Source organism: Peromyscus maniculatus, chromosome 1, assembly GCF_049852395.1.
Source record: "Peromyscus maniculatus bairdii isolate BWxNUB_F1_BW_parent chromosome 1, HU_Pman_BW_mat_3.1, whole genome shotgun sequence".
Taxonomy (NCBI): Eukaryota; Metazoa; Chordata; class Mammalia; order Rodentia; family Cricetidae; genus Peromyscus; species Peromyscus maniculatus.
In genome coordinates, this window is record NC_134852.1 from 199,839,817 (window position 1) to 199,862,364 (window position 22,548).

General features: G+C 53.8%; 2 protein-coding genes across 10 annotated transcripts in view; one reads left to right on the forward strand and one right to left on the reverse strand.

The window, feature by feature from the left end:
* The window catches only part of Neurl1 (neuralized E3 ubiquitin protein ligase 1), an 87,061-nt gene extending 84,150 nt beyond the window's left edge, over positions 1 to 2,911 (forward strand). For both annotated transcript variants that reach the window (XM_016001837.2, XM_006983312.4), the window contains exon 6: positions 831 to 2,911. In XM_016001837.2, the coding sequence (XP_015857323.1) occupies positions 831 to 1,069 (239 nt within the window). In that variant the 3' untranslated portion in view covers positions 1,070 to 2,911. The remainder of the gene's footprint in view (positions 1 to 830) is intronic.
* A 792-nt stretch (positions 2,912 to 3,703) lies between these two features.
* The window catches only part of Sh3pxd2a (SH3 and PX domains 2A), a 211,997-nt gene continuing 193,152 nt past the window's right edge, over positions 3,704 to 22,548 (reverse strand). For all 8 annotated transcript variants that reach the window (XM_016001836.3, XM_006983313.4, XM_006983314.4 and 5 more), the window contains 4 exons: positions 17,339 to 17,673; positions 16,079 to 16,128; positions 13,486 to 13,605; positions 3,704 to 12,693 (listed from right to left, as the gene is read on the reverse strand). In XM_016001836.3, coding sequence (XP_015857322.1) covers positions 10,741 to 12,693; positions 13,486 to 13,605; positions 16,079 to 16,128; positions 17,339 to 17,673 — 2,458 coding nt within the window. In that variant the 3' untranslated portion in view covers positions 3,704 to 10,740. The remainder of the gene's footprint in view (positions 12,694 to 13,485; positions 13,606 to 16,078; positions 16,129 to 17,338; positions 17,674 to 22,548) is intronic.

Consider the following 22,548-nt stretch of genomic DNA (forward strand, 5'->3'; position numbering starts at 1 on the left):
GAGCAGACACCATGGCCATTTCATTGGGGCAGGCTTACAGTTTCAAAGATTTATTTCCATTATCACGATGGTGGGACATGGCAGTGTGCAGGCAGACATGGTGCTGGAGAAGGTGTGGCGAGTCCTACATCTGGATCTGCAGGCAGCAGAAGGAAAAAGTGTCACACTGGCCACGGCTTGAGCTTGTAAGCCCTCAAAGCCCGCCTCCACAGTGACACTTCCTCCAACAAGGCCACACCTACCTCAACAAGGCCACACCTCCTAATAGTGCCACTCCCCGTGGGCCAAGCACACACACACACACACACACACACACACACACGCACACGCACACGCGCGCGCGCGCACACACACACACACACACAAGGCTATGGGGGCCATACCTGTTCAAACCACCACAGGTAAGCAGCTGTGGCTTTTTAAAAATCTTTTTTTAAGATTCATTTTCAATTGTGTGTGTGTGTGGTGGTGGTGGGCTGTGTGGCTGTGGGAGTAGAGGCCATGGAGCCCAGAAGAGTGTGTCTGATCCTCCAGGGAACCCCTGAAAATGCATCCAGCGGATACCAGGGTTAGTGCAGGAGGGTCACGCCTTCAGAGACTTGGGAAGTCCTTCCCTCTTCCCTCCTTTCCTGTCACCGTCACTCTGGCCCTGGTCCGGGGCGGTGTGACCAGAGCCAGGCTGCCGGAGCTGAGCTTCTTCCTCGGGCAGGCCGGTGGGCTGAGCAGTTGGCTTTCCATCCTGGAGGAAGAGCTGAGCCCAGGGGCTCTTTTCTCGCAGGCCCTGGGCTGGGCCACATGCAGCCCATTTTGATGAGTGCTTTTGTTCCCAGGGACAGCCCCCAACTCACCTGTGAGCCTGCCGGAGTCACCGGTGACCCCGGGTGTGGGCCAGTGGAGCGATGAGTGCACCATCTGCTATGAACACGCAGTGGACACAGTCATCTACACGTGTGGCCACATGTGCCTCTGCTACTCCTGTGGCCTGCGCCTCAAGAAGGCCCTGCACGCCTGCTGCCCCATCTGCCGACGCCCCATCAAGGACATCATCAAGACCTACCGCAGCTCCTAGCCCGCCGCAGAGCCCCATCTGCAGACGTCAGCCCAGCGACAGCTAAGGGGGAAGCCAACAGGGCCCCTGCTCTTCCACGTTTTGAAAACTCTTCCTCCTTTTCCATTAAACACGGGAATCCAAGGTCCCTGAAGGTTTGGGCTGAGAGGCTCTGAGGCAGGGAGGTGGGGGGCACAATAGAACATAATAAATGGAGGGGAGGGGAGGGGAGGAGGCACCCCACAGTCTCCCTCTTTACCCAGATCTCTGCATGGTGAGGGGCTGAGGCAGAGTCTCAGCTTGTTGCCAGACCTCACGTTCTAGGCAGGTTTCTACGTTGTGCAGCCCGTGGGGTGCCTCGGAGAGCTCGAACTACGTGTAGCTTCTCCTGGGCAGCTCGGGAGGAGGCCAGCGGACTCCTCCCGCCCTGGGCAGCTGCAAACTGCATGCCCTGTCTCCTTCTCCTTACCCAGAGTGGGTAAACAGACAGGCTGCAGATTCTGGGCCCTAGGTCCCTCGTGCCGACCTGCCATGTTCAGGATCTCTCCTTGCCATAACCCACACCAATCATCTCGCTGGTGCCGTTGGGGGCCCCTCAGTATAGGCTGAGGTGGCCCTTTCTGTCGTCAGGGTCTCAGAGAACAGGTCCACAGCCACCCCAAGGCCTGTCCTCCCTCATCTCAGTGCCAGCCTTGGCCTGGGCTGATCTTGCCATCGTGTGTCCAGGAGGGACGGGGGCCCTCAGTGGGGTGGGGGGTTTCCTGGGCTATGGACAGCCCTTTTCCTTATTTTAATTAATTTATTTATTGGGTTTGTGAGTTTTGTTTGTGGGTTAATTCCAACCTGGGGGCTTCTAAAATGCTACTGTTGGGGGATTGCCAGGTGAAGGGCAGCAGAGAACAGCCACTCAGAATCTCTCCCAGGCCCTGACACAAGGCACGTGGGCAGTCCTGCTAACCCCAAGATGAGACTCCAGGCTGGAGGCCTCCCAAGAGGTGGATGAGCCTCTCGTGGATGGGGAACCGCTGATATCCACCTGTGCCCTTCCTCCCTGTGTGGGAGCCCAGTTAGTGTGGCTGGTTCAAGGGCATCTGTCCCCAGGAGTCCCCCTCCATAAAGACATCAAACGTGCTGGAAGGTTAGGGAAGGCAATCGACAATACGTGGGCCAGGGACCAGAATGGAGACCCTTGTTAGGAGGGTGGATTGTGAAGGCCAGGCTCCTGGTCCTGCTAAGGGAGCGTCCATCACTCTTGGCCTATTGCCGCTGCAGCTCTCTGCCTCTTCTGGGTTACTGTGGAGTCCTAGCCCAGCCTTTCAGCCTTTGGCCCTCAGATGGCTAGTTTTATACCCTCAAAGATGGCGTCTGCCTTGACAGGCAGGGCCTGAGGCTCTGTCCTGGCCACTGGCCAGTCCTGCAGTCCTAGCCAGAGGCCATCCTCCAAACCTCAGCTTCCCCCGTGTCAAGTGGATTGGGGGTGGAATACTCTCCACGTGGTTCCTGGGAGTTCTTCTAGGGTGTCTCTTAGGGGAAATGTATTCGGGAGGCATTGAGAATGGTATGCCAAGGTGGGCGTTTGCCTGCGCTGCCCTTGCGGGGACCTGGGGAATCTGTGCCACCCTGGGTCTCACCTCTTCAGTCACTGGACCTGGTAGGCCCTTTCTGTGAGAGCAGGCTGGAGCTGGTCAGTTGCCCCATCTAGCTGGGGGCTCATCCCAGAGATGGAGAAAGTCTGAGTGCAGAGTTGGCTGGCTGGCTGGAGGTGGGAAAAGAAGCCATCGTCCATTCTGCTAGTCCAGAGATAGTACTGCCTCCTTTGTGAACTGGGTCACTGTGTTTGTGAATAAAGGTGATTTTGTACCAGCCTGAGGGCTGTGCTGTGCGTCTGGAGGTTGGGAGGGGGACCAGTATGTGAGAACTCCTCAGGGGTTAAGAGCTGTCGGGGACAGTCCCAGTCTCTTCGGTAACTGTAGTCCCGAGTCCCAAAGGGCCTATGACAGAGAGGCCTCCTTAGAGTCAGGCTTTGGAGCATGGCATGGGGTTCAGAGAGTAGGGTTCATAATACCAGGCAGGCCTTTTAAGTTAAGAGAAGCTGCTGCCCTTCTGGTGGCCTCGGGACTTTGAGTCAGGAAAACAGGATTAGGTAGGACACCAAGGGAAGCCACAGACAGGCCAGAGATCCTGTGAGGTGAGTATCACCACCTAGAGACTAAGAGGGGAACAGCAGTCAGCCCTGTGGCTGGGATGGGGAAGAGGTAGGTAGACTGAGCCCAGGGTCTAGACAGTGTTACAACTGTGTACATTGTCAGGGCCAGGCCCCAGACACTTGTGGATGCCTGCCCACACCCTTTCCTGGGGGAGGCTTTCACTGCCCAGTCTTAGCCTGCCTTCGAAATGACCTCAGGTCCATTCTTCCCTGCTTACTAGAAACCAACACAACTAGGTAAGGACCAGGGTCCGGGTTTGGCTACTCCCAGAAAGCTGCCTGCAGGTGGGGAGGGGTTGGAGGAGCTTGTGGGAGCTGATCTCCCCTCCCCTTTCCCATCCCCTGAGCCAGTTGATTCTGGAGTCAGCTGCTGTTTGGGCTCATGGGCCTTTTGCTAGTCAGCTGAATGGATCCTCTGGTGCCAGAGAGAATCAAGCGATTCTGTTCAGTTAAAAAGGCCAAAAACTTTATTTAGTTTTTAGGGAAATACAAGATGCATGTAAACATAAACAAAATATTAAACAAAACAACCCAAATTTTAAAGTCTAGAAGCATCCCAAGACAGGTCATTCCTACAGACCAAAGAATCCCTTCAAAGTGATAAAGGACGCCCAGAAAGTGGCAGGTCCCGGGGGCCGCGTCCCTCCCCCAAGGACACTGCATGTTTGTGATGAGGCTTATAAAAACCACCCACTATTAGAATTGTGAGAAACATGGAGATAGTTTAGCACCACCGAGGATCCTGGAGATAGGTCAGCACTTGCATGGACCCTGACTGCATCCAATGTCTTTGTTTCTCTGCTGAGGTGGGGAGGAAGAACCTGGGGAAGGGCTCCTGCTGACCCCACTGAGCTGGCCAGGGATGAGTGGACACTACGAGAAGTCCCTGTGATTCAGGAGTCCCAGGGACATCCACCTGTTTGCTCCCACGGCACAGTCCACATATCCACGCTGCGAGAGTGGCCACTCACATCTGCCTTACAAGTCACCTTCCAGACCTCTCAGTAACTCGTAGGGACACCCACGTCCTCTGTTGTAAATTTAAGAAGGGTAACTGTGTACCCTTTGAAGTAAACTCAAGCGGTGTGCCTCAGTAGAAGCCACTGGAAAACAAAAAGCATCTGTGGGGATGTTGGTGTGCTCCACCTGGTCTGATTGGCAGCAGGCGGCCAACTTGGCAGTTAGAACCCCAGGTTCTGTTAGAGCCTTGGGGACAGTGTCCTGTGTCAACATGAGGCCACATGCCTCCTGGAAACGCCTGGGCTCTTAAGTTCTAGTGTGGGGATGCTGGGTCCCTACTGTGTGGCCTGTTATGGTCAGTGGCCTCTGATTTGTACAGTCTGACAGGCTGGCTAGCTCTATATTGGACAAAATGCATTGGGCAAAAACTACTGGGAATCTGGGGGACAGATTTGTCTCCTGGAAAAGGGCCCCCAAACCCGAACATTGGCCTATGGCTTATGGCGCCTCTTCCCTAAGACAGTCCATGAAAATGGAAGCCCGGCTGTGGCCCAACGAGTGAGTTTCCTCTGGCTGGACTCTTGGCTGGTGAGTAACAAAAATCCCTGTAAACCTGATCTCTTCATTTTCCAACATGAAGTGACTCCTTCCTTCTTCCATCAGTAAAGACGGCACAACTCCAAACCCTTCCTTGTTCAGCTTTCCCATACCTTCTCTGCCTAAAAGGCATCTTCTGGAAGCCTCCTCCCAGTGCAGGGACGGGAAGCCCCGGTAACCACAAACCTACTCAGCTTGCCAACATGCCTCCCACTAGCTTGCCAACATGCAAGATACATCCTTTTGCACTAACACAATTCCCTCACACTTCCAAAGACACAGCCCATTGTCCAGAATGAGACTTGGAGTAAGGTAGGGACCTTCAGCACTGGGGGACTCCGCTCTAAGGCCACTAGGTCCTAGACTGCGATGGGGGGGGGGTACTTATTGTCAAGGTCATTTGAGATTTAGACAAGATAGGGGAAGAGGAGGATGTCACATGCCACAAGGCGTTGGAAAGAAAACCCTTCCATTCAATCTCCAAGCACCAATGTGCCCACTCTGTGGCCTGGGGGCCCAGATGCACAGAACAAGGCAGTAGTTAAAAGCAATGCTAAGGCCAAAGGTCACTGACCTGTCCTATCTGGCTGTAATCACAGACTTTGCGAAACACAGGGACATGAGACCGCCCCAAACGGGATTTAGACAAAAACCTCAGAAGGTCTTGAGAAGCCCTCCTGACTCCCAGGAAGCACCCGAGGCTTGCAGTGGGGATGAGGCAGTGCTGTGCGGACACCCCAGGTCCTAGTCATACCAGGAGTAGTTCTTACGCTGCCCAGCCTGCCTCTCCCTCAGGAACAAAGCAGAGGCCAGCGAGCAGCTCTTGGGTCCCCGGGATTCTCATGCCAAGAACGTGGGTCCACGAATTTAACCACCTCAGCACTTCCATACTCAACAGTATCTATTCCATGTCTTCATCTTGGTGGCTGGGGGCCGACCTGGGCTGCTTCCATTAGATCTGCTAACGCCAGTGTGAAGTTTCCAACTAAATAAAACTAATTACAAAGACAAATTTAAAAGACACATTGCACTCTCCAGCCAGAGTTGTGTGACTGACACACACACTTGCTGCCAGAAGCTGTGAGTCCCGTGGGACCTGCCCAATGCCCAGGACTAGTTCAATGGAGACCTCCTGCCCTGTGTTTATTTCCTCTAGCCCCATGCTACTTAGTTCAAGTGGGAAATTACCACCAGTCTCTCTCACACACACGCACTCATGTAATATCCATGTACGTGGAAATTACCACCACCATCACACACACATGCACACACATGCACACAAACATTGCTCTCTCAGCCCTCAAAAAAGCGAGGGAATCTTAATTGGTTAGTGATGTGGACTGCTGTCTCTCCAGAGAGCTGCATAGATAGTCCAATGGTCAGCTCTGCAGCCATATCTATTCCAAGGGAGAGACCCCAGAAGGGGCCTGGTCCCTCTCCCTATCTGTATAGAAATTCACACAAAGGTGGGTCGGAGCAGCAGGCCTAACAGTACTACAGGGAGGGGGCACACCAGCAAGGCTGTGCTACCCGGGGTGGGGGTGGGGGTGGTGCTGAGCCCTGGGACTTGTTCCTCACCCCCCAGAAAACATCTTAGCTTGCCACTTTCCTTGATGTACGTGAAGGGAGGCTGGTGTGTACCTGTCATGGGGGTTTCTGTTGTCAGAGGCAGGGCTCATGCCTTTTGCCCACGTCACTGAGATGAACGGGTGGCCGGGACTCAGCCCCAGACCTACTGTAGGCCTGTAGGAATTGGGTCTTACTGGGGATGAAGGGTTTAAAGCACCCACCCTCCAAATGAGTTTGCTTACAGCCAGGATTCCTGTCCATAAGCTGAACTGAGGTTCCATAGTTTTAGAAAGACTCAAACACACATCCAGAGCATCGGCGCCCACACATCAGGAGGCTGGGGAGAGGGGGCTGCTGGGCATCGCTTCTAGACGGGTCTCTCTGAGCAGCTGGCTGCGGGAGGGGAATGCAAACGGGAGTGGGTATTGGACAGCCTCGTTCTGCTCTGGGGGCTGGGCTCGAGGCCAAGAGCGCCATGCCACTTCCCCAGACGCCTTCTTCTAGGCGGACAACACTAGTGGGCTGTCCTCCGGTGGCCACCCCTCTCTTCATGCCAGGGAAGTGGGGAGGAGGTAAGACCGTCGGTCGGCCTGCCTAGAGATCAAATCCATGGCCCACCCACGTGCTCCACGGTCCTGACTCCTCACAGAGGCCCCTCCTATTGCCCACAGATTCAACAGGGTCTCCCTCCACTCTGTCCCACATCCCTCTGGGTAATATTGCACTTTTTCTGTCTCAGATTGTTTCCATTTTCCATTGAGAATGCAAAGTATTTGGAGGGAATGGGGAAGTGAGTAACCTTAAAGAAGCTATAGATTAGTCAAACCCAGGAGGAGAAGCAGGGCTGATTTCACCTTTCCCTTCCTCCTAAAAACAGAACACTACAACTCAAATAGCTCTACGCCTACTCTGCAAGTACTAGTCATATGAAAATAATGTTTGCCTGAAATTCCCTCGTCTTTTTCCCTTAGACGAGAAAAGTAGTAACATGCCTTGCTGAGGAAAGCAATGGATATAAATGCCAGTAAAATACGCGGCTCTAACATCTCAAAGTGGCTACAATGATTCTATATAATGCCTTCGTCCATTAGGAGTGAGAAAGAGGAACCCTTGGGGCCAGGCTGGGGGTAGAAGGGTTAAGGCCTTGCAAATAGAACCCAGGCTGCAAAGTGGGGGGTCACAAGGCAGACAGGAACTGGCTGCTGATGGACAACCCCCCAGCTATCTCTTGTTGCCCCACTATGAGAACACAGAGGAGCCAGGCAGTGTAGCCAGGCCTACCAGTGACAAGGAAGAGTAAGGTCTGAAGACTTTCCCTCCACCCTGTAATAGAAGAAAAGGTTTTGAAACGGAAAGAAAAAGAAAGCACCAAACGATGCATCTTCGGGCATTATATAAACCTCAATAATGACCTCAGAAGGGCTCATTATGATTAAAGTTGCAGTATACAGCAATACAATGTCATTTCACATTTTCAATCATAACTAATGGAAAACTAGGTTTGGACATTGCTGAGATTCCACTTTTTTTTTTTTCTCCTTTAGTCCGATCTGGTTTTCCTCCAGATGGGTCAGCGTCCCAGGCCCTCCCTCCTGCACTGCTGCCACAGTCAGTGTCACAAAGCAGCTCCTTAGCTCCAGGGAAAGGCCCTCTTGCCTGGGCAGGGCTAGGATCCAGGGACACAAGGCCTGGCATGCACCCTTCTTGTTTCAAGTATTCTTTTGGGCTTGTAGGGTTTGTGCTGTGCCCTAATGGGCTGGTGGTGAGGGACCTTGGCTATCACTATCCGTTGACCAAGTCTACATCCTGACACTAGGTGGCAACATTCCCCACTTTTCCCAGATGCCTGAGCAACTCCCAGCCATCCTTGGGGCTGGATGTTACAATGTAAACACAATGACCACACATAAACAAAGGGACAGGAGAGGAACGCAGGATTAAATGCAGTGGGTAAACCTGACATTAATTGGGTGATTTGGGGAAAGTCATTTCCTGTCCTTGGGCTGAAGTAACAAGAAAAGATGGGATGGGGTGACCTCTAAGGTCCCTTCCAGTCCTGCTTTTAAGGAGTCTGATTTCAGGACACTGGGAGTTGGGAGAAGGTCTTTGGGGTGCAGACAGAAGGACATAGTGCAGAGGGCAGGGACGGTGGGAAAAGGCAGCTCTGGGATCTCGGTGGTCCAGCCCAACTGAGATGCTCTGTGCCTGGCTGGCCTACTAATCATGGAGCTGGCTCAATGCAGACATCTGTGGAGTGAGGCGTGAGCCATCCCCTGGCAGACAGCTACGTGGAAGGTCCTTTCACCTGACAGTCACTCTACTTTTAAATTTTATTTTAAATAGTCATAAATTACTTTTTCTTCTTTTAATAAATATGTGCTGTTTTAAAATGAGAAGGGTATATACTGCATCTTTAAGTAATGCACTTCGCTCCCCGGGTTCTCTTTCCATTCCACCTCATTTAAAGTGCATTAATTAAGAAATAATGAACCACTTCTTTATCATTATTGTTCAAATAAGTACAAATAATATCATGAAGACACTAAACCACTACCATTAGTACTGCAACCTAGCAAATTAACTCAACATCCCGCTCTATTTAATACTGTCCAGCAGAAGAAAATAACTAATTTCAATTTTAAACAAACTCAGGAACACAGAAAAGGAAATAGAACAATGTCACCATGGGCTTTTGACAAAGGAGGCTAGCGGTTTGCGTCCGCATATGGGAGGGACATGGGCTGGGAATCCAGGAGGTTAGGGTTGGGAGCTGAAGGCAGACCTGCCTGGGAGGAGGGCCGAGGGGCGCTCTTCCTCCCACGTCTGTTGTCTGTCGGGACCAGCAGCCCTTGGCTGGGGAGCATGCTGGCAGCTCAGCCAGAGACTGTGAGGCAGGATCTGTCCCAGATCAAAGGCACATGTGGAATCCACTCCCAGCATGAGGGGAGTCCTTGGAGGAAGCCCACTGGGCTCCTCTCTGGAGGGTCCCCTCTGAAATGTCAATCATGAAATCATAACCCCAAACTGACAGAGGACTCTGGTGAACTCCATTCTTTTGCTTCTGTCTCCTGGGGCACTGCCCCTTGGGAAGACAGGGTTGGTTCCTGGCTTAGAAGTCCTCCATATTCTTGGGCACCTGTAGCATCGCCAGCAGGCTCAGGGGCACAGTGGGGGAGGGTGTCCGCTCCAGGCTGACCCAGCCAGGGTCCCTTCTGCCCAGAATTGGTGGTGACTTCTCCATAGTAAGGCTTTCTTTGGGCCCTGCCCAGGTTGGGGAAAGTGGGCAGAAGCAGGCAGAGTAGTCACCAGCAGCCTGGATTCTAACAATGCCCCCCTTCCCTCTTGGGCAGGAACATGAACACTGTTTCACCGAGCCCAGGACCTGGCTTTACCCAGCCCCAAATTCCCTGGTGAGGTGCCCTGCTAGGGCACTGTGCACACAGTGGGTACCTAAACAAACAGCCTGGCTTATGGAAAGGCAAAAAACGTTAAACCAAAATCTAAATAAAACATCCCGGTGAAATTCAACAGAAAACCCCACCCACCACTACGCCCTCTCCTATGTGAGGCTGAGACCTTCGGGCCCCCAAACAATTTCTAAAATAAACCCCAAACCAAACGCCTGATTTATAACCTCCAAACCAATAACCCCTTCCCAAACATGCACAAGGAACTGCCTACCAGGAACTCCTCAACAATTCTGGATCATGAGGAGCCCGGCACCACCCATCCTCTAGGTCAACTCCCAGTGTCCTCCATGTGCCCTGAGTAGGGCAGGCTCTCTTCCCAGGGCCAGGTCAGCACAGCAAAGGCAGGCAGTCCTTGTTGGCATCTGGGAACTCTTAGCTACCAAATAGGCTGTGGCCTGGCTCCAGAAAGGGCTGAGCTCTTAGGAGACACCACCAAGCCCCAGAGCTGGTGGTCTTCCAGACACCCACCAGTGGTCAGTGGTGGACTAGAAACCAACACAATGCCAAACACATCATTAGGATAACACAAGGGTGACTTCCAGAGGCAGGGGCAGGACCCTGGCCACACCTCATGACATCTTTTCCAGAGCTGCAGCAAAGGCACAATCGGGCTCTCCCACATGGCCTGTACTAACGGCATATGGTCCATCAGCAAAGTCATCAGTGTGCATGCGGGGTTCCGGGCCCAGGACGACCCTGCTATTCCCTTTCTCCTACTAAGTGTGTGCACCCACCACACCCCCCCTTCCAGCTGGAGGGTGTCTTCGGGGGTCACATATTCCGCAGGGTTCATCGTCACCCCCCTCCCCCCTCCCCCCGTCCTTCCCCATGTCTGCACGCCACCAAGGCGGCGAGAGCAGCGCACTGAGTCTGGAGGGACCCAGTGTCTGTTAGTTTTTCTTCTCAAGGTAGTTGGAGGGTACCCAGCCCTTGAAGGGCTTCACCTCATCCAGGATCTGGCAGTACCACCAGCCGTTGGGGTTCCTCTCCAGCACTTCCATGGACACCCCCTCCTGGAAGCCGGCGGTCTCCTCATCCCCCTCGTAGTCCGCAATAGAGACGTACACGTCTTTGAGGTTGTTGTGGATGAACTGAGACTTCTCAATGGGCTTGGGACGCACAGGGGAGACGGGGATGCCATTGCGCTGTGTAGGCAGCAGGGGGGGCTCTGAGCCCTGGCTGGCAGCCCGCTCTGCCAAGCGGCCCTTGGCCTCGGAGGCTGCTGACCGTGCAGTACTGAAGGAGGAGTTCCTGCGGACGCCCCTAAGGCTGTCAGTGGCCGTCAGTGACTCGTTCCTCCGCAGGGCACAGGACAGGTTATTGTCCTTGGGTGGTGGAGACACAAACACAGACTGGGGCCTGACTGCCACCTGCCGCACCCCGTTCCTCATCGTCACCCCCACGGTGCCCGAGGTCTTGCCGAAACCCCCAGGAGGCTTAGAGGGGATGGGTGGGGTGACCCTCTTGCTCTGGTTCACAGTGTTCAGCGCCTGCACCCGCTTCTCGATCTTTTCCAGACTGTCCGACTTGCCTTCATTCGGAGAGCTCTTGACCGTGTCTGGCTCTTTGCCAGCGGCGTCAGATTGCTGGTTCTCCTCGGGCACCAAATAGTGGGAGGGAGCCCAGCCCTCTAGCTCCCCAAACCTCACGTACCACCACCCACTCTCTGCCTTCTCCAGCACCTGCACCTCAGCGCCCACAGGGAAGCTGATCTCGGAGTCCTGGACTTTCTGATAGGCACTGCACGTCACATAGGTGGCGCCTTGCCCTTCCCATTCCTTCTTGGGAGCGCATGGGGGAGTGGTGGCTGGGGGGGCAATGACGTCAGCAGAGCCTCTCCTGGATCCCTCAGAGGCTGTCTGGGGGGGCAGCTCTGAGTCCTCACTCCTAGAGCCCTTGAGGCCCCCCCGGAGCTGGCCTGTGGGCCTCAGCTGGCGCCGTAAGGAGCGGATGTCCATCTTTTCCTGGCTTTGAGACTCAGCTCGGTTCAGGACTGGCTTTGGTCGGACGGACGGCTTGGCTCGGGCACAGGAGGCCAGCCCGGCCTTCGCATCGGCGTCTTTCTTGGTCCCGACCTTGGGGGTGCCACGGATGCCTGCATCTGAGGCAGAGCGTGGCTTTGTGTCACCACTGTTCTTGGACAAAGAGGAAGAGGAGGAGGAGGAGGAGGAGCAGGTGGTGTTGATGGTGATGGAGGAGGCGAAGGAGACGTTGGACTGGTTTTTCCCCAGTTCTGCCTGGGCATTCTTCTCCGCCTTGAGCTTTAGGAGTGATGATGATTTGGGAGAACCTGATTTGGGGGAATTTTTCATGGCAAGAGACAATGAGGAGCTTCCAGGGGAGTCACTGTCCCCAGAGGAGCCTCTGGCAGACAGGGCATCTTCTGTGTAGGGTCTGAAGCCCTCGTTCTCATAGATGGTCTCCTCTTCCAGGGCCACGTCCTCGGAAGACTCGCCTACCTTGAAGCGGGCCCGCTGCAGGGAGGAGGCAGGTGAGGGCCTCCGGGGCTGGGCAGGACGCCTGTCACCTGAGCCTCTGTCCTCTGTGGGCTCCTCACTCAGCTCGGGCTCTGAGTCAGAGCCAAAGGCAGGGATGTCGTACTCGGGTTCCTCATACTTAAGCTTCAGCAGGGAGTCCTGGCTCTCACAGGCACCCGCGGGATTCTCCTCGGGCTCCTTGGGTTTGCTGGGGGGCGCGGGTGGGGGCACCTTGGGCCGGGTCAAGGTGCTGGTTCGGCGGCTCAGGTTGGGTTTCTTGCGTTTATCGATGTAGGAGGCAGGGGCCCAGCCCTCCTTCTCCCCAATCTGCACGTACCACCAGCCGCCTGAGTTCTTATCGATGACCTGAGGGAAGATGGACAGGCCAGCAGTGGGTTACACGGGTCTCTGGGTCCCTACAATGTCCCACTCAGCCTATTTTATAGACACAGCCCTTGAATTAGTGGCTCCAAGACCCGTGGCAGTCAGTGGCAGGCTAGATTCAAACCCTGGTCCTCGTGGTGAGACTCTCTAAGTCTGTGCCAGTAACTTAGGGAGTTATAGACCTCCATGACACCCCCAAATCTACCACATCATTCCTAGACCATGAAAACCAACTTGTGAAGGACTGTCCTCCACCCATGCCCAATATCCCCTGAAAGGGCCTGAGGTGAGAACGGGAAGAGACATAAATCAAACAGGGAGGTACAGGCCTGAGACCAGATACTCCCTGCAAAACATCCTCCCAGTGTCCAAAAATCTCAACAAAATCTCATTAGGACTTCTGGGTCGGCACACAATACTCTCCTCTGATCTCCATGTGCGTGCCTGTGCGTCGTCGTCCTATCAAGTCAAACATTCCCGATGAAGCAAACTGTTCTGTCCCAGAAGTTCACACACCTCCAGCAGACTTCATTCAAGGCTCTCGGCGCTCAGCCCTGCATGTTCTGGGACATGCCACTATGGGGTGAGCACCGTGAGCAAGTGAGGGGCAGAAACCCAGGTCTAGGGCTCTCGCCTTGCTTGGTTGTGGCCCTGACCAGCCAAGTACTCATGGCTGGGCGGCTCACTTCTGTACCCACTCTGCCTGACCCTCAGAAACATCGCCAGGAAGACATATAAAATCTGAAACAGCTCCTTGGCCCAAAGGAGGCTCACCTCAGCCTTCTGTCCACCTCGAAAGCTGATCCCGTCAGAAATGCAAGACTGGAATTCCGCGATGGTGTAGTATTCTACCTCAACAGAAGGGGGCTCTGGGGGCTTCGGCAGCTGGAACCCCTAAAAGCAGAAACAGTCAGTGAACAGATCCAGCTACTGGAGCGGTACCACGGCCAGGGACTAGTGCCCATTGGCTCCCCGGGTGCTGTGGCCATCACTGCCAGTGGGAGAGCAGCTGGCTCTGAAGGCAGCTGTCACTTATGCTTCAGGACTCCCCCCAGGAGGTGGCACTCGGGGTCCACACAACACTAGTTTGAGCTATTGAGACGCTCACTATAAAGGCCTCAATAGCTGGGCCCCAAGGTGGAAAGGAAAGACAGAAGAATCATCCCAACAAAGTAGGGAAAGCGCCATTTTATAAGCCTAAGGGGGGATCCTAAGCCAAGTGGGCAGCTGCTGAAGGGGGGGGGGCAAATATCCCCAGGGCAGTGAAGTGGGAGTACAGGGAGCAGCTGGCTGGGGGAGGAGTCTTTGGGAGGGGGTTAGCCTGTTGGTGCCCTGAAACAGAATGCAGAGTCCTGTTTCAGCAGGCAGGCAGAATATTCCAGAACTCCTATATGCCTTTTAGATGCTGGCACACAACTTTTCTCATATGGTATTTAAGGACACTTAGAACACTTGGCCCATGATCTATGAGCCACATTCTTTTTTTTTTTTAGCATCCATTTTCTGTGCACCTACTGGGTGCTGCTCTGAGGCAGCCAGTATAAGCCACATGGACAGCCAGCCTGGCAGACTGTAACCGTAACAGGATGTACTCTGCCCGGCTTTGTCTTCTTATTTTTGTTCTTCCTTATACTAAGGGGTTAACACAAAGCAGCTGAAAAGGCGGGGGTGGGGGGGTGGGTAGGGGGTAGGGGAGGCAGCTGTGGTGTGGAAGGCAGAGAGACCTAGAAGCTGCCACTACCCCGAGCCTCAGTTTCCTCTTCTATAAAACAGAACTAGGAATGGAGTTGTGAAGACGATTCCTGAGATAATGTAGAAACTTCCAGAGAGGAGGGTGCAGGAAGAGCTGAACAAAGCCGGAGGTCGGCACCTCTGGAACCCTGTTTCTTTCTCTGCCCTTCAAGGCTCAGCTACCTCTGTCGTCTGAGCTGTCTTGGGTCACTCTGAGGGAGGGATGGGAGAAAGATGGGCTTCTGCGGGGAAGGGTGTGACTCAGTGCACTTTCTCTGCCCCTGTGCCTGGATGTACAGCCACACATGGAAGCTGGCACAGCCGGCCATGCTTCCGCCCTCCTGCACCCTGACAGTGGGGTTCAGCTAAGCCGAACGGGAACCAGCATCCCTCCCTCAGCAAGCTGCCATCCTAAGTGTAGAAGGAATGACTCTTCTTGCCAAAGTCAAGGCTGCCTGAAAATAATTAGCTGGGGCTCAAAGGAAAGGGAGAAACGGAGAATCAATTGTGCAGCTGCAAAAACCCAGGGAAAAAAGGAGAAATTTCAGAGGGACAAATGGCGAGGTCCCAAAATACTCATGGCCAAAGGGCACATCTTCAAATGTATGGAGGGCCTTTAACTCCCATGGATGGACCAAGGCCCCTGGAGTAACATGCAGCCAGTCGTGATTCAGGGATCTGTCCCATGTAGAGGACCAGACAGTACCACCCAACAGCCAAGGGTGCACATAGGAAAGGAAACCTGGCCTGCTAGTCCAAAATATACACCACAGCATCCCATCCTCATGACAGACCGGGGGCGTGGCCAATACTGCTCTCTCTCAGGAAAGGAAATGGAGGACTTTGGAAGGTAGGTGACCTGCAAAGGGTCTTTCTTTGTTCCTGTGTCAGAAATGGAATCTAAGCCAGGCTCCGATTTCCCCTTCCAAGATGCTAGGGATGGTACCCTCAAAGCCTCGTGCATGCTAAGCAAGTACTACTGAGCTACACCCTAGCCCTGAGCTTGCCTTCCAATTGCATCAAGCTGCCCCCTGGCCCACTCCCCCATCAACCTGCCCCATGGCCCACTCCCCCATCCCATAATAGGTCTTTGTTCAGGACTCTCAGCTTATCACCAACACTGCTGTTCTCCAAGCTCCCAATTACACATCTCCATGCTTGAGATGGATGGGCAACTCCACCCACTCAAGGGGTGTCAGCCCTCCATGAGCCAGCTCTCCTTCCTGGAGGATAAGCACTGGTCTACCCCTTACCCCTAGGCTGTCGAGCCCACCACATGCACTGGGCAATCCTGACAGAGCTGTAAGGCTTCCAGGCCATCGGAGCCAGCAGCCCCATTTCTAGCCCCTGGCATTGCCCTACTGGACATTCCTGCTGGCCAGTCTAAATGTTTATGTCTGCCAGTGCAGTGGCTGAGATGGATTTATTTAGCTTTGGAGTGCAGTGCATTTCCGATTATAAACTGTCTGGCTATGCTCCAAGGAGGCCTGGGATCTGCAGGCTTCTGTCCCTGTCCCCAGCCCAGCAATGGAAACCCACCAGGGCTCCCCAGACTCCTGGGCCACAGACTCTGCTTCAAAGGTATCAAATGAATAAGGGTCACTCCAGACGAGGAATGAAGAGAAAGTCCACATACCAAGCTGGATTCTCTGCGCGGGGGCGGCCTTGTCCTCAGGTTTGGGGAGCCTGAAAGAAGAGCCACAGCTTTAGGAATTCCACTGGACAACAGTGCCGCACCCTCCCTCCCTGTAAGATCCCACTGGACTACACTGCCCCACCCACCCTCCCTCCCTGGGTGGGATCCACAAAACTTCATGCTTTGGTCCCACAGTTATGAAAGACCCTGTATTCTAAGTCACTGTAGGAATGGAGGGACCTTTAAGCCTCTTTCCTGCTCTTTGGAAGGATACACACACACACACACACACACACACACACACACACACACACACACACACACACACACCAAGCGATAGGTACACCAATCTACAGGTATTGCAGGCAGGCCGTTGGAAGGTAAAGGCTGCACGGAGTTATGAGATTTTCAGTAGAGGCAGGAATCACATCTATTTTTTGCTCACTAGTCCTAAGTCCTCTGAGGGTAGCACAAGACCAGACGGAAGTCCTGCCCAGTGAAGACTTCTCACACACCAACCAGAGGGCTAACAATAAAGCTAAGAGCTAAATATAAAGATAAAAACAAAAAACCCAACCCAAAACCAAAACCCAGAACAACAGCTCTCCTCCAGATTATTGGCTGGACACAAATAGAAATTGTGCCCCCCCCCCCAATACCAAAGGTGTTGCTGGGCCAGAGGGGTGTGTAGGGGGTGAGGAGAGACAGACTTTAGTACTTTATTGTGAATGTGGGTGGGGGATGTATGTCAGTCAGTCCCAGGGATCAAACTCAGACCAGGCGTGAGTGGCAAGCCCCCTTACGCACCGAGCCCGCTTGCCAGCCCGCTTCCACATCCTTCACCCCACAAAGCAGGCTTGCACAAACTGGGGGGCCCACAGGTTTGTAAAATCAGCTCTATCCTGAGCATCTGTATTTCTAAAGCCTTTTCTGGCTTCTTTCTGGATGCCGCTTCCTGCTCTTGGGGTCCGTTCCCTTGCTAAAGAGTCATCCCTGGTTCTCTCTTAGGAGAGGGAGGCCAGCAGCCCGCTTCCTCCCACAAAGCATCTTCAGGGCAGCAGCTGGCAGGTGCACAGCAGGTCACACTCCCTGGTGCTCTTCACTCTGGTGACCAGCACAGGCACACTGACAATCGAGGCCAGACTGTCCCTCGGGGTGAAATGACATGGAGGCCCCGCATGGTCCCTGCATTGCCCTGCACCCATGCCCACCCACTCTGCAGCAGCTCTTTGGGAGGAACAGGGGCCTCCAGGTGCTTACTGATCTGAGCCCTCTGAGGGGCGATCCTGGCCACGGCCGGGGAGCCCTGGGCCAGCTTCGACGTGGTCCTCTCGGGGACGCCCAAGGCACTGCCGTTGGAGGCGTTGCAGAGGATGGGGAGGCTGATCTCTTTCTTGGTGATGGGGGCTTCAGATCCCTCGCCTTCCGCCGGCGCCTCCTTCTCCCCAGATGCCTTCTTGTTGAGCAGGTTGCTGATCTCCATGATGTTCCCAATGATCTCCACCGGACCCGTCAGGTTCTTCTTCCGGGTTGGCAGGTCATCCTTGGCTTTCTTCAGATAGGACGCTGGTGCCCAGCCCTCTTTACCTAGGTATCTGTGAGAGGAAGGACCACGCTGTCATTAGAAGCTCTCATATCTGGCTTCCCCTTCTACTTCCAGGCCTCAGTCTCCACCTGACCTTGCCTAGCTGAGCCTTCTTTACCATGCTCGGCTAGAGGCTTGGCGGTTCCACTAACCAAGAGGAAACCAGAGCTGAGGTCAATGGGAAAGATACTGGACACTGGGGTACTGTCGTCCTCAGGCAAATACAGGACTTTAAAATTAGGGTTCTTACACATCATTCTGCCCAAAAGGTAGACTTCACAATGGCCTGCTACTGTATGACCCAAGAAGTTGAGGGTAATTCTAGAGAAAAGGAGTGAGATGTGGATGTAGTCCGAACAATCACGTTCCCTGCAGGAGAGAGGCATGGAAGAGGCAAGTTCCAAAGACAGTTCTCGCCGAGTTATCTTGTGTCTGTAAAAAGAGTTCAACTTCTTTCCGTAAGACACAGGGATGCAGCTGCAGATCTAGAGAAGGACAGACACCCTGAGAGCAAAGGAGGATATCTATATAGACTGTTGAGTGTGGTCGCACACACCTCAGATCCCAACAGTCAGAAGATGAGGCAAGGAGGACCCGAGGTTCTAGGACAGAGCCGGGAAAGCAACTGTTTTGGGATTGGATTTCAGGCCTGTGCCACAGGAGAGGGTTCATGCCTGGTACTGTAAACCTGGTCATAAGGCCCTGGGGGAGCCTAATACTGTTGTCTTGCTAAGTGGGCATGGCCATCAAGCTTCCTTCTAAGTATTTATTTTTATATACGTAAGTTAGTGCCACCCTCAGCCTTGGCCAGAGGAGTGTTTCTCTCTGTGGAATTTCCCTCAGCAGTTAGTACAGACTCACAACTGGTGTCCACCATTTTAATGCTAAGAATAATTGACTGTTGAATGTTCTGCCCCTAAACGGGACATCCATATCATCTGCTCCCACCCGCCTCTCAGCGAGCATCATGGAAGAGGGAGTGGAAAGACTATTAAGAGCCAGAGGGTGGGGAGAAGTGCCAGGAAATGCTGTTCTCCTGACTCGACAAGGGTACCGCACCCACGAACTCACAGGAGCTGCAGTTACCTGTCCAAGATGATCAGCATCACAGCACCAATCGACCCAGTGGGTCATACGTACACACATATACATGAGAAGGGAGAGGACGTGAGGGGAGACGTGGGGAGTGTGTGTGTGTGTGTGTGTGTGTGTGTGTGTGTGTGTGTGTGCGCGCCTGCAGGGAGTAGATAGGGGAGCTGGGGAGGATATGGTCAAAAGACAGTGCTTACATAGGCAAAAGTGTCTCAGACTAAAACAAAAAGATAACGCTATTTTTTATTTTTAAGTTCCAGGTCAGTCTGGGCTAGAGAGTAAGACTAACTATCTCACCAAAGGAGAGGGGAGGACCTACGTGCTTGGAGCACACACCTAGAGTCCCAGCTCTCTGGAGGCCGGGCAGGGGACCAGAAGTTCAAGACTGTCCTCGTTACACAGGCCAACCTGAATACAAGAGACCTTGTGACGAAAGAAAACAAGATAAAAAAGGAGTGGGGTGGGGAGGTGGTGGCCACCACCCGATGGCCAAGGGTTCGAGTCCTGCTGGGTGGACAGCAGACAGATCAAGTTCACAGAGTAAGTCCACAGATGTAACCTTTCAACGCTGTGGGGCAAAAATAAACTATGCTATAGGGGAGTTGAGGACAATGAGGAAAAACAAAGACTGAGATCGGGCCTCTTACCGTACAGTAAGGAGAGGGAGAAAAGAGCGAGCCAGGCATGGTGGCTCATGTCTATAATCTTACCACTTGGGAGGCTGAGGCAGGAGGACCACCTTAAGTCAGACCAAGTTAGGTTACACAGGGAGTACCAGGCCACCCAGGACTCTGTGTTAAAAAAAAAAAAGTCATATTTATGTCATCTTGGGGGTTGGAAAAAAACCTTTCTAACGGGGGCTACAAATACAGACGCAGAGATGCAGATGAGAGCGTATGACTGGATAAAATGAAAACCATTGTTATGGCGAAACCAAACCTAGTCAAACCAAACCAAAAGCTCATAAACAAAGGCTCAAGGCGAATGTCAGGGCTGGCTTGGTTTTTGGTGATTCCTTGTCGTTTTAAAACAACGTCTCCCTCTTCCCTCCCATGGTGCTGAGCCTTGACCCAAATCCACAGGGAGCCTGCTTCCGGGCCCAGCATTCACTGCTCAGTGCTTCCAACCAGAGGCTGCAATGTCCCCATCTGCTCCCTGGGACACAGCTGGCTCTCGAACTCCTAGAGGCCAGATGTCCGGCGACCCCCTACCGCCCTTCCTGATGTGACCTGGAGCTTGACTGTGTGTTAGGTAGGAGAAAAGGAACGCAGAAGTCCAGACAGCAGTTGGCGCCTCACATTCCTGTCAGTGGGGGGTACACACAGGTTGTGTCCGACTTACTTGTTGCTTAGAGGGCAGGCATTACTGAACTGAGGATGGCTTCTGGATGTGAGGGGTACAAACAGAAGCACAGAGTGTCAAGGACACGTGCCTGACCTTTCTCCGGCAGTAGCCAAGGCTCAGGAAGGCAAGGCGGGTAGCAGAGGGGCCTGAGGGAAAGTGTGTAACCCCAGGCCCAGAGCCTGGGGTTCTTGAAGCTCAGAAAAAGCTGAAGACACCTTGCTGCTATCTTGTTATGTGGAAGCGGCAGAGGAATACGGACGGGCTGTGAGGAGATAGTCAGGCCCGCGATATGGCCTGGGGTGTCCCATTTCACAGCGCTTTATGTTCCATATGCTGTATGGATAACGCTATGTTCCAGCTTTGTGTTCCAGGATACAGCAGGCAGAGCGATGCACGGCATGGGGGTGGCTGTGTGTGTGTCTGAGCCCAACTTCCTCACAGCTGTTTCCCAGCTCTGTAGCAGGACTGACTCCAGAGATGCAGGCTGCGGCGGAGGGAATGTGTAGGAGTGTGTGTGTGTGTGTGTGTGTGTGTGTGTGTGTGTGTGTGTGTGTGTGTCTAAGGCTGGGGGAGGAAAAGAAAGACAGGAAATGAGGATCAACACACAGCTTGGAATGTTGGGAAATAGCATGGTTAAGGGGGTATCTGGCTGCCTTCTTAAGGTAGAATGGGATCATTAGGGTCCTCAATTCAAGTCCTTGCTGGCTAGAAGGAACCAAGCTATAGGGACAAGTAGCTGACTAGAAGCAGCCCAGAGTGATGCTATTTGTTACCTTAAAACCACAAACAAACAGAGAAACAAACAGAAAACCCAAAATATAAAAAGCAGCTGTGGGGATCACTTCTAGGCAAACACACACAGGCCACGAGCCAGCTGGGATATGTTAGCCTTTTCATGTCCGGCTTGTGGCTGATGGATTTGCAGTTGGCTCCAGCTTCCATTGCTTAGAGAGCATGAGAGACCACAGGTGGCTGCTTGGGATAACACATGTATAAATACACAGTCCCACACCACCTAACAGGATAGAAAGGTACATAGATCTCCATCCTCCGGACTGACAGGCACCGAGGCCAACGGTGAGGGGACGGCAATGTCCCATCAGCTCACACTAAGGCTCGGTCACCCGTGTCCTCCCTGCAGCGCAGACACAGCTTTAAGACCACGGGGCTCTGCCTGGTTCTGAGCCAGGGATTCGTGAGTACTCACACTGGCGGATCACAGGGGGCTGCCACACAGCAGTGGCCTTTCCAAGGGGACCACAGTTAAGTCTGGGGGTGTGGGGAACGGAGGCAGCCGTCCCCAGAGCACACACAGGGGACTGTTGTTAGCGGGGCTGCAAGCAGGAGAAAGAGAAGCTGAAGTGCTGCAAAAGAACTTTCCAGACACAAAGGCTCTTAAGGCAGGTCCAGGGTTCTAGGGTTGGAAACAGCAGAATGAGAGCCACAGGGTTTAGCTTATTCTACTCCACTAGACACCCCCAAACCTCTCAGTAGGCAGAGAGAGAGAGAGAAGAGAGAGAAGAGAGAGAAGAGAGAGAGAGGGAGAGGGAGGGAGAGGGAGAGGGGGAGAGGGAGAGGGAGAGAGGGAGAGGGAGAGAGAGAGAGAGAGAGAGAGAGAGAGAGAGGGAGGGAGGGAGGGAGGGAGGGAGGGAGGGAGGGAGAGGGGGAGGGGGAGAGGGAGAGGGAGAGAGAAAGAGAGAGAGGGAGGGAGGGAGAGAGAGGGAGGGAGAGGGAGGAGGGAGAGGGAGAGCAAGAGAGAGAGAGAGAGAGAAGAGAGAGAGGGAGGGAGGAAGAGGGAGAGAGAGAGAGGGAGGGAGAGGGAGGGAGAGGGAGAGAGAGAGAGAGAGAGAGAGAGAGAGAGAGAGAGAGAAGAGAGGGAGGGAGGGAGGGAGAGGGAGAGAGAGAGAGGGAGGGAGAGGGAGGGAGAGGGAGGGAGAGAGAGGGAGAGAGAGAGAGAGAGAAGAGAGAGAGACAGAGAGAGAGAGAAGAGAGAGAGAGACAGAGAGAGAGGAGAGAGAGAGAGAGAGAGAGAGAGGGAGAGAGAGAGAGGGAGAGAGAGGGAGAGAGGGAGAGAGGGAGAGAGGAGAGCTCCCATCCGGCAGAGTACAATGGCCTACACCCACCAGGAACATGGATGCCCGAGGCCTATGTCTGGGGCCTCCAGGGTTGAGCTGGGAGCACCGGAGGCAGCCTGCTGGGACTTAGCAGGGCCTGTGGAGGCTGGTGTTTCAGGCTGTCTCAGCTGAAGAGCAGGTCAGGCAGCCAAGGTGGATGCAGAAAACAAAACTCAGGTGTGCCGAACTCTCGGCGGGTACACGGGAAGGGATCACACCACTGTCTGTGAGCGGAGCTGGCCCTGTACCCTCCTGGCTGGGACTCAGCCTGCGCTCTCGGGGCCAGGAGGCGATCAGTGAGCTGAGCGGAGCTGGTACAGAGCAGAGCTGGTACA